Source organism: Lissotriton vulgaris, chromosome 5, assembly GCF_964263255.1.
Source record: "Lissotriton vulgaris chromosome 5, aLisVul1.2, whole genome shotgun sequence".
Taxonomy (NCBI): Eukaryota; Metazoa; Chordata; class Amphibia; order Caudata; family Salamandridae; genus Lissotriton; species Lissotriton vulgaris.
In genome coordinates this window covers 53,061,198-53,088,849 of record NC_141693.1, presented here as the reverse complement: position 1 = coordinate 53,088,849, position 27,652 = coordinate 53,061,198, and the positions used below count along the sequence as shown (strand labels likewise).

The 27,652-nt window shown below is 41.5% G+C and overlaps 1 protein-coding gene across 1 annotated transcript in view; it reads right to left on the bottom strand.

Annotated features, from left to right (window-relative positions):
* LOC147710128 (E3 ubiquitin-protein ligase TRIM39-like) overlaps window positions 1-27,652 on the bottom strand; it is a 130,141-nt gene that overhangs the window by 89,883 nt on the left and 12,606 nt on the right. Inside the window, exon 2 of the mRNA XM_086920824.1 lies at window positions 16,170-16,265. Coding sequence (XP_086776950.1) covers window positions 16,170-16,265 — 96 coding nt within the window. The remainder of the gene's footprint in view (window positions 1-16,169; window positions 16,266-27,652) is intronic.

The window sequence follows — 27,652 nt, the reverse complement described above, 5'->3', positions numbered from 1 at the left end:
CCTACTCCATAACCCACTAATGTAGGATTGCATGGAGAGGACCTGCACTGAAATCAGTGCAACATACTGTCCAATATATATTTCCAATGCAAGTCCAATTATGCAGTGCACAGTCATGCACCCTTAAATGCAACTGTTGTACGGGATGGTTGTACGGCATGCATGTAGATGCATCATTGTGCACTGCACCCAATTATCATACTGGCATGTGTCAGATTTTTAAATGTAGACAAATAGTACCTGACTACATTTCTTGATGAGTCTTTGGCACAGACTGTGTGTGTTAAAATATGAAGCTGTAGGACAGAAGGGTATTCTCCATACTAGTGCCAACTCTTAGATTTCTAGTTTAAAAAATACTCACATGTGGTGCTCTGATCAACGTGTGGATGGAAAGAACTGCGCTTCTTGGCAGAGCATATGAACTGTTCATAGAGCAAACATAGCAGAGGTGCTGTGATTCACTGAGGCAGGATCCACAACTAAACAATACATAAGAGGAAATAATGGGCAATTAACTCAATCTCTCCTTTTACACTGCTGGGCGGGTGTGGTGCAAATATATTATTGTGCATTCACTGCTAGATCTTCACATCCTTCTCTCACACAAGAAGTATGTGCAGCACTGGCAGTAACAGTACAGGGTTCCCTTGTGCAAATTACTGGTATAGTAATGGCACCAGCAGAGTATGCTTCCCTAACAGAGGTGCAGCTCAGCAATAGATGTGCAAGTTTCTCTCACTGATATTTACAAAGTAGTCACTCTTTTCTTTAAAATCCGAGTTCTCTGCCACTTGTCGCTCTCCTTCCAATGTCCCCAGCTCCCCACTGTCCACCCAGGTGTGTCTGTTATCTTCAAGAAAATCGTGCAATTCAGTTGCTGGATGTTGACATGAAAGTTGTAGGAAGCCGGGTGAAATATACAGTTTTAACGTTGCAACAACTTGTTCCATCAGTTTACTTCTTTCAGAAGGTGAGCATTCCAATGGTCACTAAGGGGTGATGCTTAGATATTTAAAAATGGGAACATGCATAAAGAAGTCTCAAAGACGGGCACACAGGAAAAACATCCAGTGGCAAATTATGTAGAGATAGAAAAACAAACCGTTATTTCGACTTAAGACAAAAATTCACACAGGTGGAAGAGTCACTTTTCCATGGATCTGGTATGGACTTGTTTTTGCCACATAATTAGACCTTTCGTGTCGCTTTATTACAGTGGCTCTGATTACTTAGCACAAACCGCCAGACCACTGTGCACGGTGGGGGCTGTTTAGAATAGGTATAAGAGACTAAAAATACAACCAAATAAAAGGTACACGATAACAGTAACGAGCCCAAAACGTGGACAATAACCCGTTTCTGACATGATTAAATCCTATAAAATTGACACGGACATTAGGCAAGATTGGGAAGTAAAGTGTGGGCACTGAAGAAGTGAGAGGACGTGGAGCGAAGAGGTGGGGGATTGGAATAAGGAATTAGGAAAAGGCAAGACTGTGGGGGAGGGTATTGGTAAAGGAGGCCTCGTTTGGGTTGCGACGTTTTATTATTATTATAAACCATTTATAGCGCGCTCTGCTACTGGGGAGTATTCAATGCCAAGAGTGAACAGTGTGCAATATGCTGCGCACACAGCATTGCCTGGATCACAAAGATACTTTCTGTCTGCTGCATTAAGTGGCCGTTCTTTTATTCAAACGTAACGTTATTAGTAGAACTCCAGGAAAAAAGATGAAATTAAAAAAGAAATCTATTTACAGCGCACGCATATTCTTGCAAGGTGGAATTTTCCGAAATCCTGCCAGGTGTTTAAAGTATGATAGTTTTCTCCTTGGCCCGAATGCGACCTCGTCCATAAAAGCAGAGACACAGTTAAGGTCAATATCTCTCTATGACGAACTTCCTTTCACCTTGTTTCACTCATGATCAACGCTGCACTGATTCCATTGTTAAACTGCAACAGGCGCCTCATTGATTGGCCGGAATCGCTGGAGAGGCTCCTTCCAACCTTATTGTAAATTATGTTAACCATTCGTTTCACCCTGCGCCACGCTCCTTGAACCCAGCCCATAACATGCAGCATCACAGTTCACACCATTTTCTTAAGGCTGTGACCGCTGCATAAACCAACTGACTCACCTGCCGAGGGATCCGGTGGCAGAGTGAAAAGTAATTAAAAGACATACTGCCCGGGCACAATTGCCAGAGACACTCCCCCGCACCGTGGGGGCTAATGTTACACCAGTGTGGGGGGGAGGGGCAAACAGTGTGTCTGAGACAGCAACCTGCCGCTCCCGATTCCAGGAAGTGCACCACAGTGCACTAAAGACGAGTAGAGTGGCCTGCTTTGGACGGATAGCACTGAACAAGGGATCAAGTTACTCGGCGGCAGAGAGGCACCGGAAAAAGCGTTTCGTACCTCTTGGCCCACCCTTGGATTTTCAGCAGCTGTGTTAAGCATGTGGGCAGCACCAGTATGGAACCCGCACTTTTCACGCAGAACACTGACTTTTGGCTCAAGACTCCCCCAACCATTCACTGGCTAGAGCCCAGTCACGGGTTTACAGCCTCTCAAAGCCTTTGAACTCCAGAGTGCCTCATCTCGTATTTTTATAGTTATTTAATGTCTACTTGCCCAAGGGACTAATTAGACAATAAATCTTCTTGCCCATTATAACAATCTACTTGGTTCGGGCGTCGGGCGATATGATTCCCTCACCCCTGGAGTGAGCATGCCCCATAAACTATATGAAATAACATTACGTATAAAGGGATATAAAACTAGGAAAATAAAAGGTCTCTTTTGGGAGAACCTATCTAAAGGCTATGATATCCTTCTAGCAGAAAAAGACTGGCCACCAGAGTTTGTCAGGGAGTGCCCACATGGCGAAGAAATGATTATGCCTGCCTTCTCAAATCACATTCCAGTACATAAAAAAATATACACTTGCTAGAAATTGGGCAGTGGCCCAAGCCCCTGCATTATATAAAAACCATGTAGGATGGGATGAGGATTCTCCTCACCATACAATCCAGTTAAAAAATCAACCTACTGCACAGAGGCAGTATCCTGTTAAGCAAGAAGCTAAAAAAACAAGTAAAAGAAATTTTAGACCAACTTGAATATCAGGGGGTGATTGAAACATGCACCTCACAAATGACCAACCCTTTGTTTCCTGTCTCCAAGCCAGATGATTCATATTGTCTAGTTTTGGACTACAGACATCTAAACTCCTGCTGTAAAACATTTGCAGTACAAAGCTCACACAGTGCAGCACTGATGAATAACATTGTGCGCAAAAAATATAAAACGACATTAGATATTTCAAATGGGTTCTTCTGTCAAAATATAGCACCTGAAAGCAGATATTTGACCGCTTTCTCCAGCATGGGGACCCAAAAACAATGTTGTTGTCTCCCACAGGGATTCAAGAATAGCCCCGGATTATTCTCAGCCAGGGTAACAGAGTTACTACAAATATATGATGATGAGGCATTATCCTATGTCGATAACATCTATCTTACAGACAATGACCTGGAGACTCACTTGAAAAGAGTGAACACCATAATACTTGGGTTCGCAGCTGAAGGGTACAAATTTAACTTTAAAAAATCATGTATTGCCCATCTAACTGTCCTATTTTTAGGATATGAATTATCAAGTGCAGGCAAAAGCCTAGCAGACAACTTCTTAGAGAAGTTTGCAGTACTCAAAGCTCCAAAAACGCTGAAGAACTTACAATCAATACTAGGTTTCCTGAATTTCGGAAGAACATACATTCTAAATTATGCAGAGAGGGTAAACCTCTCTACGAACTAATAAAACCTGATTTTAAACCAATTAATTGGACTCAAAAACACACAGAAATTTTAAGATCATTACAGACAGACATGTTAACTAAAACAAAACTGCAAACACGCGCAAACGAACGCAACCTTGTAATCCGAGTCATCCCAAGAAGAGGTGGATTCACATACCTGACCTCTAATGAGGGAGAAACAGTACCAATAGCTTACAAATCACATTTGTACACAGAAGCTGAAATGAAATTCAGTTCTACTGAAAAAATTCTAACTGCGGTTCAAACTGCTGTAGCAAAAGAAAGAGCCCTCGCACAAGGTAAACGAATAATTATCGTTACACCGATACCTGCTCTAGAAGCAGTAACAAGGGCAAGCATCCCCAATGCTAAAGCTTTACATCCGAGATGGATAGAATACAACGTAGTATACGAATTTGATCCTAACTTAAAAACACAGGAATTTCTACAATATAAATATGAATGTCCTCTGCCGACCGAGATTCTGCCTCTAGAACATTACGGTTGTATAATATATACAGACGGCTCAGCACAACCTGCGGTTGGGGGTAAACAAGCCTACAGTGCTGCGTGCGCGATTGTTAAAGGTCGTTGGCACGAAGGAAAATTTAAACCTTTGGTCACTAAAACTGAATCACTCAGAAATTGTACAGCTCAGGGAGCTGCAATAAGATCCCTAAAGATGGCGCTTGAAAATGCCGATCACGAATTCCCGACACTAATAGTGTGCGATTCGCATTACTGCGTCCGATCTTACAATAATTCCATGCAGACCTGGATAAAAAATGGTTACAAAGATGAGACAGGTGCCACAATAAAGCATAAAAAACTTTGGGAACAAGTAGTTCTTTTACAGAAAGAACTACAAAAGACCCACGTGGTACATACGCAGAGTCTTCAACATATTGGCGTTCACGTTGCAGGGAATTCATTGGCTGACAAAGCCACAGCGGCAGCTGACCACTCGGCTTCCGTAGCCACAAAAAAGCTTACGAAAAAACAAACAGATGGCGAGACGCTGCTTGCAGTAAAAGCCTCAATGGAAGGCAATTATGCGGCGTTACCTCTAAACTATCCACTCTACAATACATACATAATTGATGCGAACTCCGTTCCGTTTGCTCAAATCCCTGGAGTGGGGGATAGAGTAATTCCAAACACGAAGCGGAGAGTCTTCTTGATACAAGAAGCACACATGGGATTGGGTCTGAGGCACCAAGAGATCCTGAAGTCTCTAATAGAATTACAATCACAATACTGGTGGCCGGGGATGAGGGTAGACATTTATAACTTTGCAATGAATTGTCAGGACTGCAACAGAGATCGCAGTTGTGAACCGGACCAGACACCAGCCCAGACACCACTATTCGACAGCATCAGGCTATCTATGCGCAGACATCCAGACGGAAAAATGTGGTCCCATAAATATTAAGACAAGATTCATTTGGATGAGAACCCCAGCGCTCGGCTGACGACAGAACTGTTATAAAAGATTTGTGAGTCTTTATCGGCACATACGCAATTGGCATGCTACATTCTGACCAGGGTCCTACGTTTAGCTCTCGAGCTTACAAGGAGGCCATGGCCAGCATGGGCATTGCATTGCGGTATTCTAGTCCATTCCATCCCGAGGGAAATGCGGTAGTGGAGAGAAACAAATGGGACATAAAGCAATCTATAACAGCGAGGGTATTAGGTTCGGGTGACAGGTGGGTCAAACATCTAATAAGTGTCCAACGTAATCTTAATTATATGCCAAGAAAATCTCTAGGAGGTTTCAGTCCGTACAAACTTTTATTTGGAACTAGAATGAACATCCAGGACTTGGATTGTCAGACTTCAGTGGTGCAACAAAAAGCCTTTGATATCAAAGATCGTTTGGCTGTTTTACAGGACTTAAATGAAACAAGAAAAAGTCTGAGTAACGAAAAGCTAAAGCCAACTACCACTGAATAAAAACCACCTGTCCCAGCAAGACCTGTCTGGATTCTAAAGATTGGGGATCTGGTCAGAGAAAAGATCGCGGTGAAGAAGGAATTTGGGCCTTCTTACAGAAAAGCAGTACCTGTCTTAGCTGTCAGCGGAACAAGATCAGTTGTACTACCGCCCCTTGCTGGTAAAAAGGAGAACCGAGTTGTATCAATCGACCTGGTAAAACCACAACCATGTGGCCAATAATAAGTAGTAGGCCAGTGGACTCCCAAGAAATAGCAGAAGACCAAATCTTGCTACAATCTAAGAGGTTCAAACTGAGAGACTAATCACATTTGACAAACCTGCAGTGATTAAAAAAGGACTATGCAACAAAGCCATGGAACTTGTGCCTCTTGAAACCCAAATTGCAACAGTTCATCAAGAAACTCCAGTCTACAACGATGTAGCCTCGGACTATACAAATGTAACAAAAGAAAATGCAAAGGTAAATGGAAATCCGGAAGCAATCCCACCAATTGACAGAACTGCATCTGGCTACTTTATCAACTTTGATGACTTTTCCGATGATCCAAGTGAACATGGAGACAAGCCAGCAACAAAAACTTTCAAAAAGAAAATCACAGAGCTCTTTCATCAGCTCAAGAGAAACATATCTAACTTCACCATGGATTAAATTATGGATTGTGTTAGGTGTACTTTTCCTCCTTCTGTGGCTCATCTTGGTTTTAAGTTTGGGTAGATTTATTGATGGAAAATATAGTACAATGGACACAGCAAGTCAGAACATAAACTTGGTCCTGAAACCACACAGATCCTCTCACATCGAAAAAAGAGAACTATCATCAGTGAACATCACAGCAAAGCCTGTACCTGGTGGTATAGCATGGGACAAAACTGATTATGAAATCTATGGCCCGGTTGAGCTCTTGAAATATCCACACCAATTTAAGATTTCCTTAAGTGACTTTGTATCACCTAGTACCTTCTCTGATGATTGGGACTTTGAAAATATTAATAATATGATGTCAGATTTAGAAATGTCAGCAAAATTTACAGTACATGAATATTTACAGGGTTCGTCGAATTATGATGAAATGTATTATTACAATCACTTTGGGCATCATTATCTGCATAAATCTGCAAATCCTAGAAATGTTTTCAGTTATAATTAATGGGAACATTGTCAAACTCCGTCAAAAGGCAGTTCACTGATCCTGAAACATTCTATTTCAAAGTGTTAAATAAGACAGGAATGAAAAACATGTTGGCAAATACTAAACGGATTTATTCTGAAAAAGTTTATGAAAAAATGTCAACATTTGGTTTTGAATTTTGGAAAAACAACATTGAGACAAAAACCATCTGGGGTACAAAAGAATGGCAGGTACAAGGTTTAGAAGCATTGTTTAGAGCCTGCATGATCCCAGAACAAATAATGTTCCTGAATGAAACAATTCAGCAAACGACCTGTCTTGGTTTAGCCAAGATAAAAGATTTAAACAACCCGTCTATACCAAAGCCTATGCCTGATAGAAACAACACTACAGATGAGGGGTTAGACGTGGCCTATATTTTGAAACAAAACAGAACAATTCCTGATTGGAACAAATGGTTGATCTGGCCCACAGACACTATTAACTGTCAAGATAGATTCCTGAATAAAGTACAGGGTTTCAAACAGAACAGGCCAGATCCAAGATATTCCCAAAGACAACATCCATGGATAGTTACAATATACAGTGTAGGAAAACTATGCCTAGACTGGCTACAGAAATCCACACTTCCCCGAAATTAAGCAACACTACTTAAAGAAGGTGCTGACTTGCGAGATTTCGTACTGGGACCTCGCAAACAGCGTCAAAAACGTTTCGTATATGCCGGTATATACGCAGCTTACAATGAAGCTTGGTAATTAAATCAAATTGAAACTGCAGAAAAAAATACGAGAAATTGATTGTATTCATCTGGAAAAACACTTTCTGTAGTGGACAATGGGTTAACGACTCTGTCCTCCAGAATCTATTCACTGGACAGCATTGTATCATCTGCTATTGATATAATAGAACAGGATATGATAATGTTACAACATGGTCAGTCCCAATTGCGTTCTTTTGTACAGCTAGGCTGGACGTTACAAAACCTCCATTCAGGTCACGTGCCATGGCGTCTAATCAACATAACGTCATTATTTTCTATCTTTAACCTTACTGATTGACAAATCTCGTTGGCACAAAAAGGAGCAGACTATACGGTGCTGAGCATTGAAAAACTTGAGAGATTACCACTGACAATGTCAGAAAGACCTGTCATTGAATGGATAATACATGGCACCATTACAATCCCGATAACAACTTTTCACTTTCAATACTGCCAAAAGTATATACCAGCAGGCCTGTATGAAAGGTTGGGTAAAGAATACATCAAATCAACCTGGAATTTACCTTTTACACATAGATGTTGGAGTGGGGGCAAGAAAGAGGTATTTCTTAGTGGCAATAATTGTAAAGCATCACTGAGCGGTACACTTCCATGTCAAGGTATAAACTTACATGGAGCCTGCGAAGGTTCATCAAACAACCTTTCATGTCATCTGCACGGCACCCCAGCTGCACAGATAGAGCCCTTTTTCGGACAACTTTCCAACGGTAGCTACGTTATATTAAGTGACCACAGCTGTTGTGGCATGATGCCAGGAAAACCCTATCTTGTGAGCGTCACTTCCAGGGTCATTTGTTGTATGCAAGTATTGTATCCAAACAGCAATCCAGGCATGGAGGCAGCATTTTGGCCTTCTGTGAATATCTCTTCTATTCGAATTGATACTTTAAGCAGAATGAAGTCTATTCTTTTACAGACAACTGTGCCTTTAACCTCGTCCAAAGAGACGTATGACCTGCAAGCTACAAGGACAGCGGCAGAGATACATACCCTATTATCGACAAATTGCCCCGTGCATTTCGTAGAAATGTTAAGCCAAATTTTAAAAATGTCAGATAGCAGTGGCATCGCACATGTATTTAAGACAATTTTTTCGGGACTGTAAGCACCCTTTGAAACAGTCCTGGGCATCTTCCCGAACTTTGTGCATTCACTATTCGGTGGCCTTCCTCTTATTTTGGGACTCGTAGCAGGAATTTTATTTTTGTTCCTTCTGCTCTGATATGGCAAGCCAAGTCACAGACAAAACTCAGGCTACGATGGAAGAAACGATCCTAGCAATACGATACCGAGACCGTATCACTAAGGTCCTCTGATTGGACCGACTAAGAGGAATCACTGACAGAATTTCGACTACAGAAATATCGACCTACAAGAATATCGAGTCAACAATATCGAGGGCAAAAATATCGACATCCTATCTACAACATGGTAAGTACAAAAATATCGAGAAAAAAAATATCGATGTAAAAAATATCGATGTTAAAAATATCGTTTTTTTTTTTTTAATATATAAATGTAAAATTAAGTCTATAAGACTAATAAATAAAATAAACATATTTAAAAGTATCTAATAATGTTTAAAAGTAATAAATAATACATATATATTAAGAATACATTAATTAAATATATACAGTAAATATGTAATATATATGCACTGAACAATAAGTATTAATAATTATTTTACGAATTTATAAATTAATGAAATATATTCTAATTTACTAACACATTTACAAACATAAAAGAGTAACATAAATAAAATGTAAGTAATATAAAAAATAAAATAAACATTTGATATTTTAACCATTAATTAAATAAAACGTTGGATAGCGTAAGGGTAAACATTTCTATTCCTACTCCAGAGAGTGCAACAGTAGGGAAAACTGACCCTGAACTCCAAAAACACCCCTTTACCCATAAACTGAAAACTGACCCTGAACCCTAAAAATACCCCTTTACCCAAGAACTGAAAACTGACCCTGAACCCTAAAAATACCCCTTTACCCAGGAACTGAAAACTGACCCTGAACACTAAAAATACCCCTTTACCCAAAAACTGAAAACTGACCCTGAACACTAAAAATACCCCTTTACCCAAAAACTGAAAACTGACCCTGAACCCAAAAAATACCCCTTTACCCAAGAACTGAAAACTGACCCTGAACCCAAAAAATACCCCTTTACCCAAGAACTGAAAACTGACCCTGAACCCTAAAAAAACCCCTTTACCCAAAAACTCAAAACTGACCCTGAACACTAAAAATACCCCTTTACCCAAAAACCCAAAACTGACCCTGAACCCTAAAAATACTCCTTTACCCAAACTTAATTAATATTATTTAATTAGCAATTAATTATTAATTAACAATAACAAATAAAGTAAATATATTAGCACATTAGCTGTAATTAATATATTTTAATAATTAATATTATTTTTCCCCAATTAATTAATTAACAGTAACTAAAAATTATATATAAATAAATTACTCTAATTGATGTAACTAATTAATATTATTTAATTACCAATTAATTAATAATTTTAAATATGTACAAAATTATAATAATTAATTAACTAATTAATATTAATTATTTCCCAATAAATTAAATATAAATTTTTAAAAACATATATTAATTAATTAATTATTATTAAATTACTCCCCACCCCATTCCCCTATAAACCCACATCCCGCTACAGAAAATATATCTCAATTAATCAATTAATTTTTTTCCCAATTAATCAATATTAATTAGCAATTAATTATAATTAATTGATTAATCCTACTAATTATTAATCAACTTACCATAATTAAATTACTTCCCACCCTATTCCCCTATAAACCCACAACCCGCTACAGAACATATATATCAATTAATAAATTAATTAAAATTATTTTCCTATTATTTTCACATAATTACCAATTAATTATAATTTATTAATAAATCCTACTAATTACGAATCAATTTACCATAATTAAATTACTTCCCACCCTATTCCCCTATAAACCCACAACCCACTCCGGTACAAAAACATAAAATTTACTTATAAATTTATTTCTTATTATATAAAATTTATACACATATAATAGTAATTATTTTAAATACTTAAATTAAACATATAACACATACATAATAAAAAACTATACAATAATACAATATCATCGATATATATGCTATCGATATTACTAACTTCGATATTACTTACATCGATATTAAGTATTTCGATATTACTTACCTTGGGTCGATATTCTGTCCTACGATATTCTTGCCTTCGATATTATGCACCTTCGATATTTCAGACTCGATATTATGGTAGGTCGAAATTTCCTACTCGATATTTTGACTGTGTACCGGCTAAGAGATCTGAATACTACCTGGTTTCTTTCATACAGACCAATCTGGCAAAATTGCATCTTACCTGTGCTTTGATGTCTGCTATGCGGAGAAGAATGCGTGTTGGACGTCTGTCTTACACTACCATCAGCAGTACCAATGGATATCGACGCTTTGCTTTATCCGGTAACGACTCATGCAACGTGTTGTCCCCAGCGGCTACCAATTCTGATGACGGCATTCGTTGAGACTTCAGCATTACGATTAGGTGGCGGGGAAGTACGAGATGAAAGCGGCACCACACAGGTACAACCTTCTGTGAACATTGCTGATCTGAACACCGATGATGGCAATGCATCGCATATATGCACTATTTCTGATATTTCAGCGTTGGCCCAACTTTCACCTACTGTTGTAGACAAATTTTTTGCTGGTGTAGCTGAGGTAATGTTCTCTCCTAACAACGAGAATAACAATTGAAATAGCGAGTACACAGCGTTCCCTGAACTCTGAATTCGGCCTTCAGTTTTTATAAACAACACTACTGAAAACATTTGGAACACATTTTTTTTCTCATGAAAGCCATATTATTTTTTCCAATTTTCAAAATATTTACTTTGTTGGGCACATGTTACTCGCTTAGAGTAGAACTATTCTTAAATAACAGAACTTCTATTTTTAGAGATCAAACTCTAGCACATGTACAATCTTGTATAAATATGTGATGAAATGGTCTCGACCTTCTCTTCTGTATTAAGAGCCTTTTCATAAATGTAATTTTCGCAATTCATTCAGCTGATATTTATATTTGCATTATCTGAATGATACCACTGCTTGAAAGCATACAGTATAATACTCATTTTCGTGTATCTATACCATTTCAAATGCATTTATGTATTTTGGGGTGGGCTGGAAAATACATGCATACCTATATGTTTATATATTGCTTAGTATTTAGTAATGATGGACATTATACGTGGAGTGGGTGTTGTGATCGTATCTAGGACCCTAATTAAATCATCCCGATTTATGCCCTTATGTGGTTACAACAAATCATATCCTTATAAAGGCATAAGAATCATATCCATATTTAGTAATAGCCAATGCAATCCAAATACGGCTTGGCTACTTCCTTAGACTCCTAGAAAGTACAACGAGTTCTTTAATCAAACCAAACCTCCAGCAACCTGGAAATTCCCCATGCCTTCGTTTTGATTTGTCCTAGAACTCGTGCGAGCACGGAAAGAACGGCCAGTTCTTAGTGACATCTTTTATTGACGTCTTATGTCCAACCTTACGTCAAACACGGCACCTTCCAGGTATAAATATACCAGCGTTTGCCTTAAGCAACACACAGTGGTTTGGAGCAGAGCGGCTATCTACTTATCCGAAGTCCAGCTGATGCGAGTGCCGAAGGAAGCCGTCCCTCCCATTTGACGCACTGAGAAAGACGCTGTCTTTTTCTCCTGCCGAGAAAATCCAGCTCCAGTGTTTCCAGTCACCCTTGCAGGTCACTGGGAGATCGAGTCCTGAGAGCAAGATACAAGACCTCCTCCATTCTAAAACCAAGGTACGGAGCTGATTAGATCCTTAGAGAATTCTTGATTCAGATTCTTGGCAAAACTAACTTAACTTAAACTGCAACTCCCTTACTCCTTCCCATGTACTAGGCTTAGGTTAGGTACACTGGGGTAGGCGTATTTAGAAACATCAGTTGAGTACGTTTAGTCAACTTTTATCATTGTATATGATTGTATATATTTTATACCTTTTAAGTATCATATGGCTCAGAAACCATATCAATGCTTTTACAGTATTATTTCATAATACTCCTTTTACTGTACGCACTTTACTTTATAACAAGTATTGCAATTGTGGCAATTCATTTCTCTTGCATGAGAAAGAAGACTGCTCAATAAATAACACCTTTTATTGAAAACGCCCGTCTCTCTATTTCTCTGCACTCTGGTGAAACTAAGTATGCACAATTGACTAGGTGAAATAGCTATCTATTGTTTTCACACGACTCTGGAGATATACTCTTTATTCTGGGGGAGCAAATTTGTCATGTTTATGCGGTTGTCAGAAGCGAATCCCTTCTTGTCTAATCAGGGAAGTTAACTCCTCCCTGTTCATTCGAGAAAGTTTCTAGTGACCTCTGAGCTACCTGGCAAACCTAATTAAGTCTAACATATTCAATAGAGACCTAGTCAACCTCAGTCCTACGTCTAAACTATTGTTTATGTTATTCCAATGCGCAGAGCCTATTGGGAAAATAGGAACTACAATACAAATGCACTCCCAAAGATAATTTCAGAGACATTCACATATGAACACATCCTTAGACATGCACACATAAGCATGGACATGCTCAGACAAACTAGTACATGCTCACAGCTAGATAACGCCACAATTGTACATACACATACTATTACACACCAATTAAATACCTTCAGGTCAGCAGAGTAATTAGTGTTTTTATTTTAGAAATTATATGTTACAAGGAAGCTAAGTTCAATTTAGGCGCACACCTATTATTATATTGAAACGTAATACATATACATTTTTGTCCGACCTTCATTCGGCCGTCAAATAGCCTTTAGGAACCGAGAAAAGCTCTATTGTAAAAAATGTATTCAAAAACACTACACTTGGTTTATTTGAGGACAAACCCTTGGAAATTTTTTTTTTTTTTTAAATTTTTGTAAACCTTTATTGTGCATTAAGAAAGAACAAATACGGGCCCACAACCATCAGGCCGGCCACAAATACACATGAAGCAACAGTGCATGCAATTCGGCGACACAGCAATACGTCATTACCATCGGCAAGTATTTAAGAGTTACACTGTAAAGCACCGTATCACCATGTCCCAGGATCAATGAAGGTTAATTTTAAATTTTTTCTTGCAACTATTAAATTCAATATGTACTTTTTCTGAGTCATAAAAGAAATAATAAGTCAAGAAGGCAGAGTCCGTGCAGGTGGAACATGACTTTGATTATAATTCACCACACAATCTAATAACCCAGCAATCAAGTCACCACCCAGGCGGCATGGCAGCTAGCAATGACTACAACAAGGGTATCAGTCCTAACATCCCACCCAACGACCGCCGCCACCCATCCCCTAGTATGCCTAGACACGGACCAAGACTGAAGAAAGGAAAAACAAAAGTGAAGAAGGAAATAATAAGGCACCATAGAACCGAAACTAGAAACTAAAATACTAACACCCTACACGCATGCAGAGGCTACGGCCTACCCCCCCCCCCCAGCAGTGTGTCTGTCGCCCAATAAACGCGAAATATAGAAAGAAGAAGAAAGAAGTAAGAAAGGAAAAAAGAATACTATAATATCCAAGATACAGAGAGTGAGAAAAGAGCGTTCTAATCTTCAACTCTCAGAAAAGTCGGGAGGAGGTCAATTTCACATACTCCCGGTCACCATTAGCCGCCTAAGCATCCCCGCCCCAATTATCATCAGCACAACTGAAATAGCAAGCAGAACTGCAGATGGGGAGAGTCATTTCTAATTGTGCAAACAAAGCAGACAAAGAGCAGTCCCAACCTAGTCCCCGCCCGCCAATGCGTCCATTCCATGAAATGAGACCTAGCCCTGGCCCGATCTGGGACGTCCCCCCGTACCCGCCCCTCGTGAAAAGCCAACAACTTCGAAGAGAAAGAGAAAGCCCGCCCCAGCAAGAACAAAGAAGCAAAATGGCCACACTCGGTAATGAAGAAGTGTCCGAGGGCAAAATGGATGTTGCCAGTCCCAGACAGAGTCAACACATAAGTGGAGCTGCGTGTTAAAAGTAATACCACTACACAGTGCGGGAGATATCGATGTCTCCATTAAGTAGGCACATTCGAACAGGATAGTCAGATGTTGCAGCAGTAGCCCCATGAACTCCGTAGGCGAGGTTGTGCTCCGCGTCGGGGAGAGAGACATTGTATCAGTGCCAGGGCGGGTAGAATGTACCTCTCTCTCTATGTCATCGCGAAGCTGCTGGTCAGTTACACACTTCCCCGGCAACAATGTTTCCCAGACAGGGATCAGCGGAGGCTGTTCAACAGAGCAAGGAGAGGGCACGGGCAAAGTATAGTCCGATCCAAACACACAGCCTTCCAGCTTCTCCCCCAGTAGTCGCGAGCTTGCACACCACTCATCCCTCAGTCGAGTAAGAGCCAGAAGAACAGAGGCGAGGGTAAATGGCGATTGATCCTCCATTACCTCCGTGTTACGAGGCGCTTTGGACAGGTCCGCTCCCCAACCGGGTGTAAGCTGGGTATGTCGGGCAGGAGCCAGGGCGCCGTCCGCCATTACTATAGATGAGCCAGCCATCGTGATCCCGCTGTCGGGGCAACCAGTGATCACAGGCAAAGTCGGCGTTATGAGGAGACGGGCAGCTCCTTCGGGACAGGACAAGTCCACAGCCGTAGGCTGCATACAGTGGGGGGCTCTTCTCCGATCGGCCCAGGCAGAGGCGAGGCAATGAAGGAGCCTCGGCTGCCGGGGCGGCTCCGATACTGGAAAAAGCAAGGAGCGGCTAACCTTCAGCGTTCCACAGAAGGAAGCGGCAATTCAGACTCCCAGTCGGCCAGCAGTTCCATTCACACCCGGTGTAAAGGCCATAGATCCATTCGGCCAGCACAGGATAGCAGCGCCGCTCCAAAGTGATCGGCCCCCGCAGCCGCGGCAGTCACAGGCGGCGCTTCGTATCGCAGGTCCCGGGTCCAGGGCTAGGGTAGGCGTCTGCGTGCATCTCGACGATATCTCAGGTTGTCGGGCAGGTAGGAACACCGGAGGGACACCAATGGAGTCAGAAAACTGTCCCAAACATCCCGCTGGTACACAAGAGCAGGATAGTGAACAGGATAGCTATGCGGAAAACAAAGGCTCGGGGAGCCGGGAGGTTACACGTCCGTCTCCGCGGCCATCTTGGCTCCTCCCTCGAACCCTTGGAAATTTGATCCCCAATATACACTCCAGTGACCCCGGTCAGTGAATTTACCTGGTGGTGTTGATAACCCATTCTTTTGGGTGCATTGTCGGTGTTTGTATGTTTGGAACCTTATCAGGTCCACACATAGACTAAAGTGCAGACATGACCAGGCCCACAGGATTCACTGCTGGCACTCACCCTCATGGTTTTACATTGTTCCTCTTCCTTGACTTTAGACATCAGAATATATTCCTCCTCTTTCTTCAGAAGACGCAGCCACTCTTGAAGTTTTACCTGCAGAGATGAGAGTGCAAGAAATATGTAAAGATCAGTAGGGTGTGTTCCCACTTACAGAATTGAATCACTACAGGGACAACTGCACAAGCCCTGGGCCCAATTCACAAAGGTAAACTTAGACCAAAAGTCTAAGTTTAGACCTAAAGTCCAACTTTACTTCTGTTTGACCAAGTACACCACACCTGCCCAGGTTTTCATGCCCGTTTTTTCTCGACCAGGTATTCTCGCCCGTTTTTTCCAACTCACTGTTCTTCCCAACAGCCATATTAACAGTAACCCCCTGTTTATCTTCAGCAATCACTCCACAGTCTCTGCTTTTACCACAAAGATCTACATCCATAAATCCATACCAAGTCAATGTCAAGTTTGCACAGAGTTTTAATTACTCAGAAAATTCTACATAGGAGTTCACAAAATACTCCTATACATCATTATGCAGTAAAAATTCCACATTTCATCAGTGTTATAAAAATAATAAAATTACAAATGGGAAGGGGCCTAGAGATACCCCTTCGGGGGTCGATTCAGGTGCTATATAAGAAACATAATAATAATAATAATAATAGAGCATTGAGATCTCACGATGCAACTATTGATCCCCCTCCCCATAATACGGTGCAACAATTTAATAACAGTTAAAAATAAACAAAATCACATACTCAGTTAAGAAAAAGATACAAGGGAGACAACACAAGAGACTACACATGAAGTTTTTCAAGTGGTGCTGGTCCACTCCTGATCAAGGGATATTTAGTGCATGGTATATTCTCTACCATATCAAAATGTCAAGCGGATCCAGGAATAAACAAGCATTAAAAATTAAATAGGTCTCGCCTTTGATTAAGTTAAAAGCCATTTGCTTTGCTATACAATACCATTAGCAAAGCAAATGGCTTTAACTTAATCAAAGGCTAGACCTATTGCATTTCCAATGCTTGTTAAATATAATCATTGTGTCCCCAAGCATCAGCTTGTTTGATGGAAATACATATATTTTCAAGCAAGAGCTTTTTATTTTGGAAATATTAATGTAAACCCCCAAAATAAAATAATAGTTTTCGTGAATCAAAAAAATTCCTACAATACCAACTTTTCAATATGTTAAATACATCTTTGGTGACCAAACATCAGTTTGGTATCTTCATTACATCTTCACATGTACCGGTATCCAGATGAATGTATTCTGCCTTGGATGCCCATATATTAATATCTAAAGTCATGGGTGTCTTTCGTGTTGAACAAATTATCACTATTAAACTAACAATACTGGAAAGTGCCCGAGAGATCAGCAATTGTTTGGCTTCCTTTTTATTTTTTACTTGCTCCCATTGGATTAACGCATGTATGCCTATTGGGTCAGCTACATCTCCTACACTGATGAAGCGCACCGATGTTAGGTCTCAAATATGATTGCTTCATCAGTTCAAATGGAATCACCTCAGTATTATCAGACCTAAGCAACCAGCAGCACTTTAAGCACTGAGCAGTATAACCTATAATAGATCAACTAATCTATTTTAACTTGATATGCTTTGATTTTTCTTATGCATTTGTGTGGTAACTGTCTGTCTCAAGACTCTAAAATTAAATAGGGGAGAAAATAGAGCGTTTAATAAATGCAACAGTTTTACGAAACGCTTTCTGATGACAATCTAGAAGAAGTAAAACCACGCACTTCAACTCAATAAAGTCACTTGTATTGTATTGTATTGTATTGTATATTGGATTTATATACTTAACATTATCAGATGTGCCGTTATTTTACGTTATTCTAGGAGAGAATCTACTGACAACATTACTCTCCAAAATAGTGGATTGAGCCTAACAGAAACCTTAAGGTGAGACACCATACAGGCTCACATGTCCTGGGCAATATTTTAGGGGTACCAGATATAATCTAATGATCCTTTTATATTATACTCTTAGTCTGTAATCTGATCAGGTTGAAGCAAGGGCTCCCGTCCAAATCCTTGGTCTAAACCGAGTGGGTCTAGAAGAACCCCCTATATATCAGACAGCCAACCTCTAATTTAAAAGGGGAGGTGGATCAGACCAAATTTAAGTAGAGTGGACAATTTGAGTCCCTTTTATAGTTGGAGTGGGTATGTATGCGAGATATGTACCGAGTATGAGAGAAAGTTGTCTGGATGGCAAACAACTGAAACTACATGTTCATAGTAAATTGTTAGATTGGGCCATATTTAAAAGGAAACTTGATATTAGCATGTTGTGCTTTTTTAACTGTGTTTAACACTAAGAGAGATACCTAAATGCCATAGAAGTAGTAATATAGACGCAAACTAGAACAGAAGAAATGGCATGCCTGTGTCCTATAGCTCTAGTTTTGCAATTGTGCAGACCATTGTAATTTTGTTTATTCTTGCTGTAGTTTCTAGTTTTTGAACAGAATTTATGTTTTTATAGGTGAACTGTTGAAACAACCATACAATTAAAAGAGAGCTATTAATCGGTCTTGATAAAGATGGAATAACCTTCGGAAACTATTGAAACGCGTTGACGCCTAAACAAAATACACAATCCATTTCTCTCACATTGTTTGAATAACAGGAAATGCTAATGTTATCTATCAATGTCTGTAACATCTTTTTGATAACGGATGTGTAGTCATCAAGACTAATTGAATTGGTCTGTTTGTACAACTCTCTAGTATCTTATGTGTTTCTTTTGACAATCTGTGACTGTAATTTTATGTTTAGCTTTTGTTTTTAACTTTTATTAACTACTAGCAGCCCGTCCCGACGTTGTCCGGGTATGAAGAGTTGAGTGGGTGACAGGCCGCGCTAGAGACGCTGCACGTGTGGGAAAGTGCAGTCAGTTTGAAGGTTAGTGTGCCAGCAGGGCCGCTTAGTTGCGTCAGCCGCCGCTTGAGGCCGGCTTCAGCCCTGGTTGATGTTGTGCGCCGTGTGTAAATTCGTTTATGCAGAGAGTTGAGTGACAGCGCGCAGGAGACGCTGCAGTTATTGTCCCCGCAGGGACGCTCAGTGGCGTGTGCCCCCCGCTTGAGGCCCGGCTCCAGCGGCGACCGTATTACAATGCAAATTAGAATTAGCACAACGCACACGTTTAAGGAACGCTTTTTTTTTGTCGTCATGCCGCGCCCTGCCCACGCACACGCCCACAAGGGACTACTTTGCTGGCAAGGTTCTTTTACCTTTCAAATGGATATGGTGTCCATCTGTATAGCCTATGTCCTTCTGCTGCAACTGCCCTTTCCAATGCTGTATTGGGTGTTGTGATTGGTGCTGTGGTTACTGAGATTACCCGCCTCAAAGGTTAGGGTCTAGATAAGTGATATGGGGGTATGAATTATTTATTGATCTTTATCACAGGATCCTGGCAGCTCAACGCTATCTAAAGCAATTTTAGCATGAATTATTACAGTGAAAATGTTCGACCTCTAGGGTTTGTCAGAGGGAGTAATGAACACCACATTCCTTCCCTTAAAAAGTAACCTGTGAGGTTGAATGCAGCAAAATACACACCTGTGCGCTTTAATAATGAGTAAAAAAAATCCACCCTTAAATGTCTATTGGCTTTAACTTACGCTTTTTACCATCAATATGATATACAACTCTATTGTAATTTTGCAATATAGACAATTCGGCATATAATCTTTATCGTTGGCTTGTCCCCATATCCAACAGAGACCTACTGCGTTGGTCATAAGCTTTCCCACTAGGCATCCATCAGGTATACTGTAATTAAATTACAAATGTGTACAAAATTACAGTTGTAAAACAAAGTAAAATTCCTAATAATAAAGCATAATAAGGATTCCCACAATGCAAATTTGTATCCCTTTGTTTGTTCGGGTGGATCATCAAAACCCTTGCCTATTGGGGTAATCTAGGGTAAACTGCTCCATTTTGCATTACTCTAATAGTGAACTCTAAATTATTTTGCACTATAAGTAAAATACACCCTAAATGAGAACTATTGGATACCCTGAATAAACAAATTTGGAAAGTTTTCCAGAAGATTGCAAAAAAATATATATTGCTCAATTTACTGTTACGCCTGAATGGAGGACAACACTTTGTACCTCAATATTTAACACATTTAAGGTGAACTGTATTACTGTGTACGAATAATCCATTATTACAGAGGTGCAGTGGTCGTTCTGTAGTGAAATTCAGGCCACAGGAATTTCTTGTCTTCCTTAGGTTAGGAGTGCAGAATACCATGCAACATAAATGAATTTACCTGTAACTTGATACACATTTCCAAAGACAAACTCCAAAGTCCATGCTGTAATTGGTTCACAAAATTGTTCCTTATTTTAATTTATTCATACAAATGATCAAATTTCCTCAGCCAATATGTTTCATTCCATCCAATTGAGACGTTCTTCAGGGCAATGTGCAGCTCAACATGTTTCAGAAGTACGATCCACCCTGTGTTCAGTACGATTCCTAAAACTGTTCCACGGCTAGGTATGTTTGTTGAGCAGCATGCTCTTAGAATGCAAAAATGTTGTGGCCCTACAAGAAACGACTCCCATCGGAGGTTCACAGGACCACAGTATGCATTTAATAAACAGTGCTTCATACAGCAGTTGCAGTGTTCTTTGGTATAAAAGTTATTCATCCATTTTTTACCCCCTGCGGGTCTCAAGATCCATTTTATTGTGTCACTACCAGCCCGTCCCGACGTTGTCCGGGTGTGCGCTTCTTAAAGTGTGGCCCCTGACTTTTTTTGGTTGTATGTCAGCCCCCTCATAGACCGGCTTCTTTGTAGGTCAGCCACCTTAGAGAATGGCAAGGCCCACCTCAGAGTTAATGTTAAGCGGCTAGCCTTGTTAAGAGTGCATCCCCCAGTGAGAATGAGCGCGTTTCCGAATTGATGAAAGCTTTGTTTTCCTTTGCGCCGCAAGTTCTGTGAGTGTTACAGTGCTAACGCTGATAGCGGCGAGTGAACGCTGAGTCACTGAAGTTACTTTAGGTTTGTTGAATGTGGAAAAGATGTCCGCAACATATAAAGTAATTTGTGTGAATCTTATGAGTAAATTACCGTCAATGTTCGGGCGAGTGCCTTCCTTGCGTGACAAAGCCGCGCCACTTTTGTTTTAGGTGAGCCCCCTCTGACAACGTGCGAGCTTGACAAATGGCGAAAGCTTTCTTTTATTAATAGGCGCAAGTACTGTTAGTGTTATGATTTATGTGGCGTGATAGGGCGGTTGTGAAAGCCGCGCCCCTTTCTGTAAGCGTGCCTCCGTATGCGAAGGAACGCTGAGGGTCACAAATGAGCGTACTTTCTTATTACTTAGCGCCGCAAATAGTGTGAGTGTTATCATTAATGTAGGGTGAATGCCTTGCACAGTGAATTCGGCGGCCATGTATTTATTTTCAAGCTGCGCCCTTTACTTGATGTCAGCCTCGGCCCCTCTGACAACGGTAACGCCCACAGAGTTTTATTTGACATGCCCATGCTACTTTCACATGCCCATTGACAAGGCCAACGCCCCGAGGGACTACTTTACCACTAAGGTCGTTTCCCCTTTGTAATGTATATGGTGTCTAGATGTATAGCCTATGTCCATCTGCTGCAGCTCCCCTTTACAATGGTGTATTGGGTGTAGTGATTGCTGCAGTACTTTTTGAGATTACCCGCCTCAAAGGTTTGAGTTCTCTCTTTATAATAGTAGTATAGATAGCTGATTTTCAGCTTTTTTAAATATGTGATTTTAATTAACTTGGAACAAATAAACTTTGTGTAAACTTAATTCTATTTAGTGGTCTTCCAGTTATATATGGCACAAGCTACTGTGGAATGTTGAGAGAGAGTGGTTAGTGTGGAGTCTATTGGTCACAAATATTGAGTGGATGATATTTATTCTATAAAAATTTACCCCAAGGGATTTTTTTATTACACTGTTTAAGTGCCCCAGTCCCACTGGGTGTATACGGGGCTCCTCTTATTTCTAAACACCTCATGGGAGCAGTCCAGGCCAAACTGCCAAGCCAGGTCCTCCCTGGTTGTGCAGATGCATGGTGTCCCTGCCAGGGCAGGGTCGGAGGAGCGGAGGTTCCTTATGGGTACGTGGAAGGAGACTCTTTTGTTGATGTATTTGGGTACGATGTTGCAGAGGGATTTGTAGGTGTGGGTGAGTAGTTTGAAGGTTACTCTCTTCTCAATGGGGAGCCAGTGGAGTTCTAGTAGGTGTGGGGTTGTGTGCTCGTGTCGTGGTGTTCCGAGGACGAGTCTGGCTGCGGTGTTCTGGATGGTCTGGAGCTTGTGTAGTAGGGTTTTGTTGATTCCGGCGTAGAGGGCGTTACTGTAGTCCAGTCAGCTTGTTAGGAGTGAATGGGTGACGGTCTTTCTGCATTCCTGGAGGATCCACTTGAAGGTCTTTTGAAGGATGTGGAAGGAGTTGAAACAGGTCGAGGCGAAGGCATTGATCTGGCGGGTCATGGTGAGGGAGGAGTCTAAGATGATGCAGAGGTTCTGGGCATGGTCGGTCGGAGTGGACGGGTTTCTGAGAACAGGGAGCCACCAGGAGCTGTCCCACGCCCTGTGAGAGAGTCCACGGATGAGGACCTCGGTCTTCTCAGAGTTCAGTTTTAGGGAGCTGTCGCTTATCCAGGCCGCAACGTCTTTCATTCCTTCTTGGAAGCTGTTGGACTTGGCCCATTTTCCCAATTTTTTTCGCTTTCCACCCCCTATTTTAGGATGTCTCCCCCATGGTAGAGAACTGCCTAGGCCATGTGTGGTGTGAGATGTCATGTTAAATGTAAGGCACATAACACACATCATGCCAAAAACTATAGGCAATGGCAGAAAATCGCCCCACCATGTTTCATGAAATATTCATACCCCCCCAAGATCTCAGACTCTGATACAATTCAGGAACGCTTAGCGTCCTTCACAACTAGCATAACAACTACAATTGACTGTCTAGCCCCTTAAAAATCAGCACCTACTAAAACCAAACGTTTCCAGACACCCTGGTATACCCCCGACCTAAGATCCGAAAAAGGTTGATGCAAGAAACAGGAACGGATATGGCGTCTGTCCAAAGACCCACATGATAAGGAAAATTTCAAAACTACTTTAGCAGCATACCATAAAAACATAAAACTCGCTCGGAGAGCGCCTATCTTAGTACAACTGGAAAGCGCCGGAAACTCTTCCTGCACTCTGTTCCAGGTCTTAAACTCATTTATCAACCCAAGGCCTGTCAGCCCCCTCCCAAGTATTATGTAACAACATTGCAAACCATTTCGCTGAAAAAATCGAAACAATATATCAAAAGATTAGCTCTAGCCCTTACCCACAATCGGGCCCCAGCACAACCCTCTCACCCAGCCAATTACACTCTCACCCTTGAATCCTATCCAGCCCTGATCGCAAATGATGTAGAATCGTTACTGAAATTGGTCAAATCTGGTTCTCCCCTGGATTCTATACCTACTAGGACCTCTGCCCTTCTATCCAAGACACTTGCTGCCCCCATCTGCGCAATTCTCAATAAATCTATGGAAGAAGGGTGCCTCCCACTAGAGTGGAAAGCAGCTCGGGTCACTCCCATTAGAAAGAACCCCACGATCGCCATTGACGAAGTCTCTAATTACCGTCCCATCTCTCTGCTCCCCTACACAGCAAACTTCTGGAGAAACATATCAATAAACATCTGTCAGAATTTATTGAATCCTCCAACCGGCTAGACCCCTCACAGTCAGGATTTCGACCTAAGCACAGTACAGAGTCAGCCCTGGTGGAAGTTACAGACAACATCCGCATGCTGGCGGACAATAGTCGAGCAGTACTCTTGGTGCTGCTCGACCTGTCTGCAGCATTTGACACCATCTCCCACCAGATCATACTCCACCGACTTGAGGACATAGGCATCCGAGGGATTGCCCTGAAATAGCTGATCAATTTCCTCACCAACAGAACACAAACCACAAATCTAGGCCCTTTCAGCTCACAAACTACTAATGTCACCAGAGGGGTACCAAAGGGCTCATGCCTAAGCCCCACACTGTTTAGCATATATGTTACCCCCCTGGCTGACCTAGTATTTCGTATTTCATCAACTTTTATTCGATTATAAAATTGTATAATCATAAAAAGTACAGTTTTTTTTAAAGAACACAAATTAATACAATAAAAAGAGATCATTGGCATTTGAACATATGTAATGTTAAAAGACGGTTTTACGACGAGTTGATATTACTGTTTTTAAAAAGGTCGCTATCAATTTTGCTTCATACGGGGATTTCGGTGATTGGAGGTAAGCAAGTGCTGGATATGATTGTCTGAGTCCGCTTGAACGGAGGAGGGGCAGAATCAATTTTTTCCTTGCTGGTCTATAATATTTACAAAACAGGATAACGTGTATCGTTGATTGTTTGGAAACCCTGTCGCAGGGGCAACATATCAAATTACGGGACCAGTTATTCTTTTCAGGAAATGAGACCATGCGGAAGAAAAGGTCGAACCGTAGTCTTGTCAATAGGAATTTTTCATAGTTCGAAAGAAAGAACGTCAGGTAGGGCTGTATCAGTTTCTCTGTCTGCAATATGCGGATTTTTTCATTTTGTGTTTTAACAATCTCGGCTTGATTGCGGAGTTCTCTTAAGTGGCCCATGCATAGTTCTTTCAGCTGTTTCTTTGAGATATCCTCTATTGAAGGTGGTTCTAAAAAGTATTGCTCACGATCAATATCTTGGAGGAATTTGTGGACGTAGTTGAGCCACGGTATTTTCCTCCAGTATGCTAGGCCAAGGCATTCGGTAATGAGGGAGCGTGTTATGTGACTTTCGGGGTTACACCATATACGGTGCCAGAGTATGAGAGGCTGGCATCGTATAGTGTCTGTCACATATTCCATGCCCAGCTCCCGATGTGAGGCTAAGATCGGGGAGCTTTGAGGAAGAGCTAAGATATATTTGATAAAAGCATTCTCCGTAACTTGGAGTTGGTCGATGCATCCATGACCCCAAATGCCTGCTCCATATGTGGCCACACTGTGGCATTTTGCATAGTATATCGTTAGCAGTTCCGCTGGGGCTGGTTTACCTAGTTTCCTGGAGAAAGCACTTAGTGCTGATACTGCTCGGCGAAAGTTGAGATTTCTGGCTTCGATTGCCTTGTGCCAGGTCATTGTGTCTTCCACTAGTATGCCCAAGTATGGGTATACCGATGTTTTTTCCAGTCTGCTGTTATTGATGAATATGGACTTTGAAACTCCCCGTTTTGGTCCAATGGTCATTGTGAAAGTTTTTTTGATGTTTACTTTTAGACCCAGGGAGTCCATGAATGACACATATTTGTTCAGCTGCCGCTGGAGTTGGTTGGATGTCCGGGCCAGGATGACCGAGTCGTCGGCATACAGGAGGATGGGTATCGGGCGCGTGCTATCTGTGGGAGGTCCTGGCTCCCTTCCAGCATAGCCTGTTCAAGCCCGTTGGTGTATAGATTGAACAGGAAGGGAGCCAGTACACACCCTTGCCTTACTCCTCGTGATATTTTGAAGGGGCGTGATAGTTCGCCGCCGATGCCGTAACGAACTCGGCCTTCCGCGTTGGTATATAGCTCCCTCAGGAAAGCTAGTATGGGTGGGTCCACTCCAAGGTTTGTCATAATCTGCCACAGCTTTGCATGCTGAACGCAGTCGAATGCCGCGCTCAAGTCTACATAGACCAGATAGATGTTGCCTCCTTTTGCGCGTGCATACTTTCCAGCCAGGAGAATCAGGTTTAGGGCCTGTTCCACCGTTCCAAGCCCCTTCTGGAAACCATATTGCAGGTCCGTGATGGTGTTATTCTCTCGGGCCCAAGATTGTAATCGGTCCAGGAGTAGTCGACCTGCAATCTTGCCCGTGGAGTCCAGAAGGGAGATCGGTCGGTAGCACGCGGGGTCGTTGCGGTCCCCTTTCTTGAATATTGGCAATAGGGTAGATGTTGACCATGATGGAAGGAGTCCGATTTCAGTGACTGCAGCCATTACCCGAGTGATTATTAGTGACCAATAATCAATATTATATATGAACAAGTCCATAGGTACCCCGTCTGGGCCGGGTGCCTTGCCAGTTTTTGAGGCTTTAATAGCCTTTCTGACCTCGTTGAGAGTAAATCGTAGGTTAATGGGGTGAGTGTTGTTCTTTGTTTGTTCCTGGTCTTTTGCTTGGGGAGGGTCCGTTGGTATGCCGAAGATTTTTGTGAAGTGGTGGACCCAGTCATTCTCGGTTATTGCCACGTCTAGATGATGTGGGTCGGTGATGTTATCCAGAAAGGGTGATCTAATGGTCTGCCAGAATGCAGTGCTGTCTTTTCTTAGTGCGCTCTCATGTAGTTGACGCCATAGGTCTTGCTTTATCTGTTGCTTGCGGTTTTTCCGGGCGTTATTGTACGTTTTCCTCCGTTGTGAAATTATTTGGGCATCTCTTGGTTTCTGTCGAAGGGCTTCTTTGAGGGAAGTAAGGGCCTTTCGACAATCAGTGTCGAACCATCTCGTCGTAGGAAGTTTTGGTTTGTTTGCTGTGTTTTTAAATAGCTCTTCCCTTATTGCTCCTTGGATGTTATTAAAGGAGATGATGATTGATTCAGGGGATGCCTCTGCAGACAGACAGTCCATTAACCATAAGTGTGTTTTTTCGAGTATCCTTTGTGTTGTCTCATCAGGGTCGATCTTTGACCATTTAATAGCGTAGCCATTTTTCTTCTTTATGGCCAGCGAGTGTTGGTCGAGGGAACTGGCTTTTATTGAAGATGAACCTGTTTTTTCCATAAGGAGTTCCACACTGAGGGGGTAATGATCGCTAATTGGACTGGACCCTACTTTGTAGTTTTTTAATAGTCCTTTACAGGTGTTTGAAGCTAGGATATAGTCAATGGTTGTCAGACAACCTCGCCCATGAAAGGTGGGTAGTAATTCCTGCACCGGATTAACTAGTTCATTAGCAAAATCTAAGTCCAGGGTGAAGAGGATTTCGTTCAGCTTATTGCCACCCGGGGTATGTACAAAGTGAGGGATGGGGTTTCCAAGTTCATTCTGTAGCCCGCAGATCCCGTTTTTGTGATTTGGACATAGTGTTTGATTGAAATCACCTCCCCAGATATAGTTGAGTGTTGCGTTATGGTTTGTGTTTTGTAGTGTGGATATATATGCCACCATTTCATCTAAGTGTGAGCAGCATTCCAGTGCCGGTGTTATTGTAGTAGTTTATGAGCATAAATAAGTTTCTCTTTGATGCCGTCAGGTGCGTAATTTGAATGATTTGGAAGATACATGTTTCCTTTAGTAATTTCACTGTGAGTGGAACGGTGTTAGAAAAATAGATCGTGAGTCCACCTTTTGGCTTTCCCATTGCGCTGGGTGTTGCTTTGGTAAAGAATGTTTTGTAGCCATCAAGATGGAGA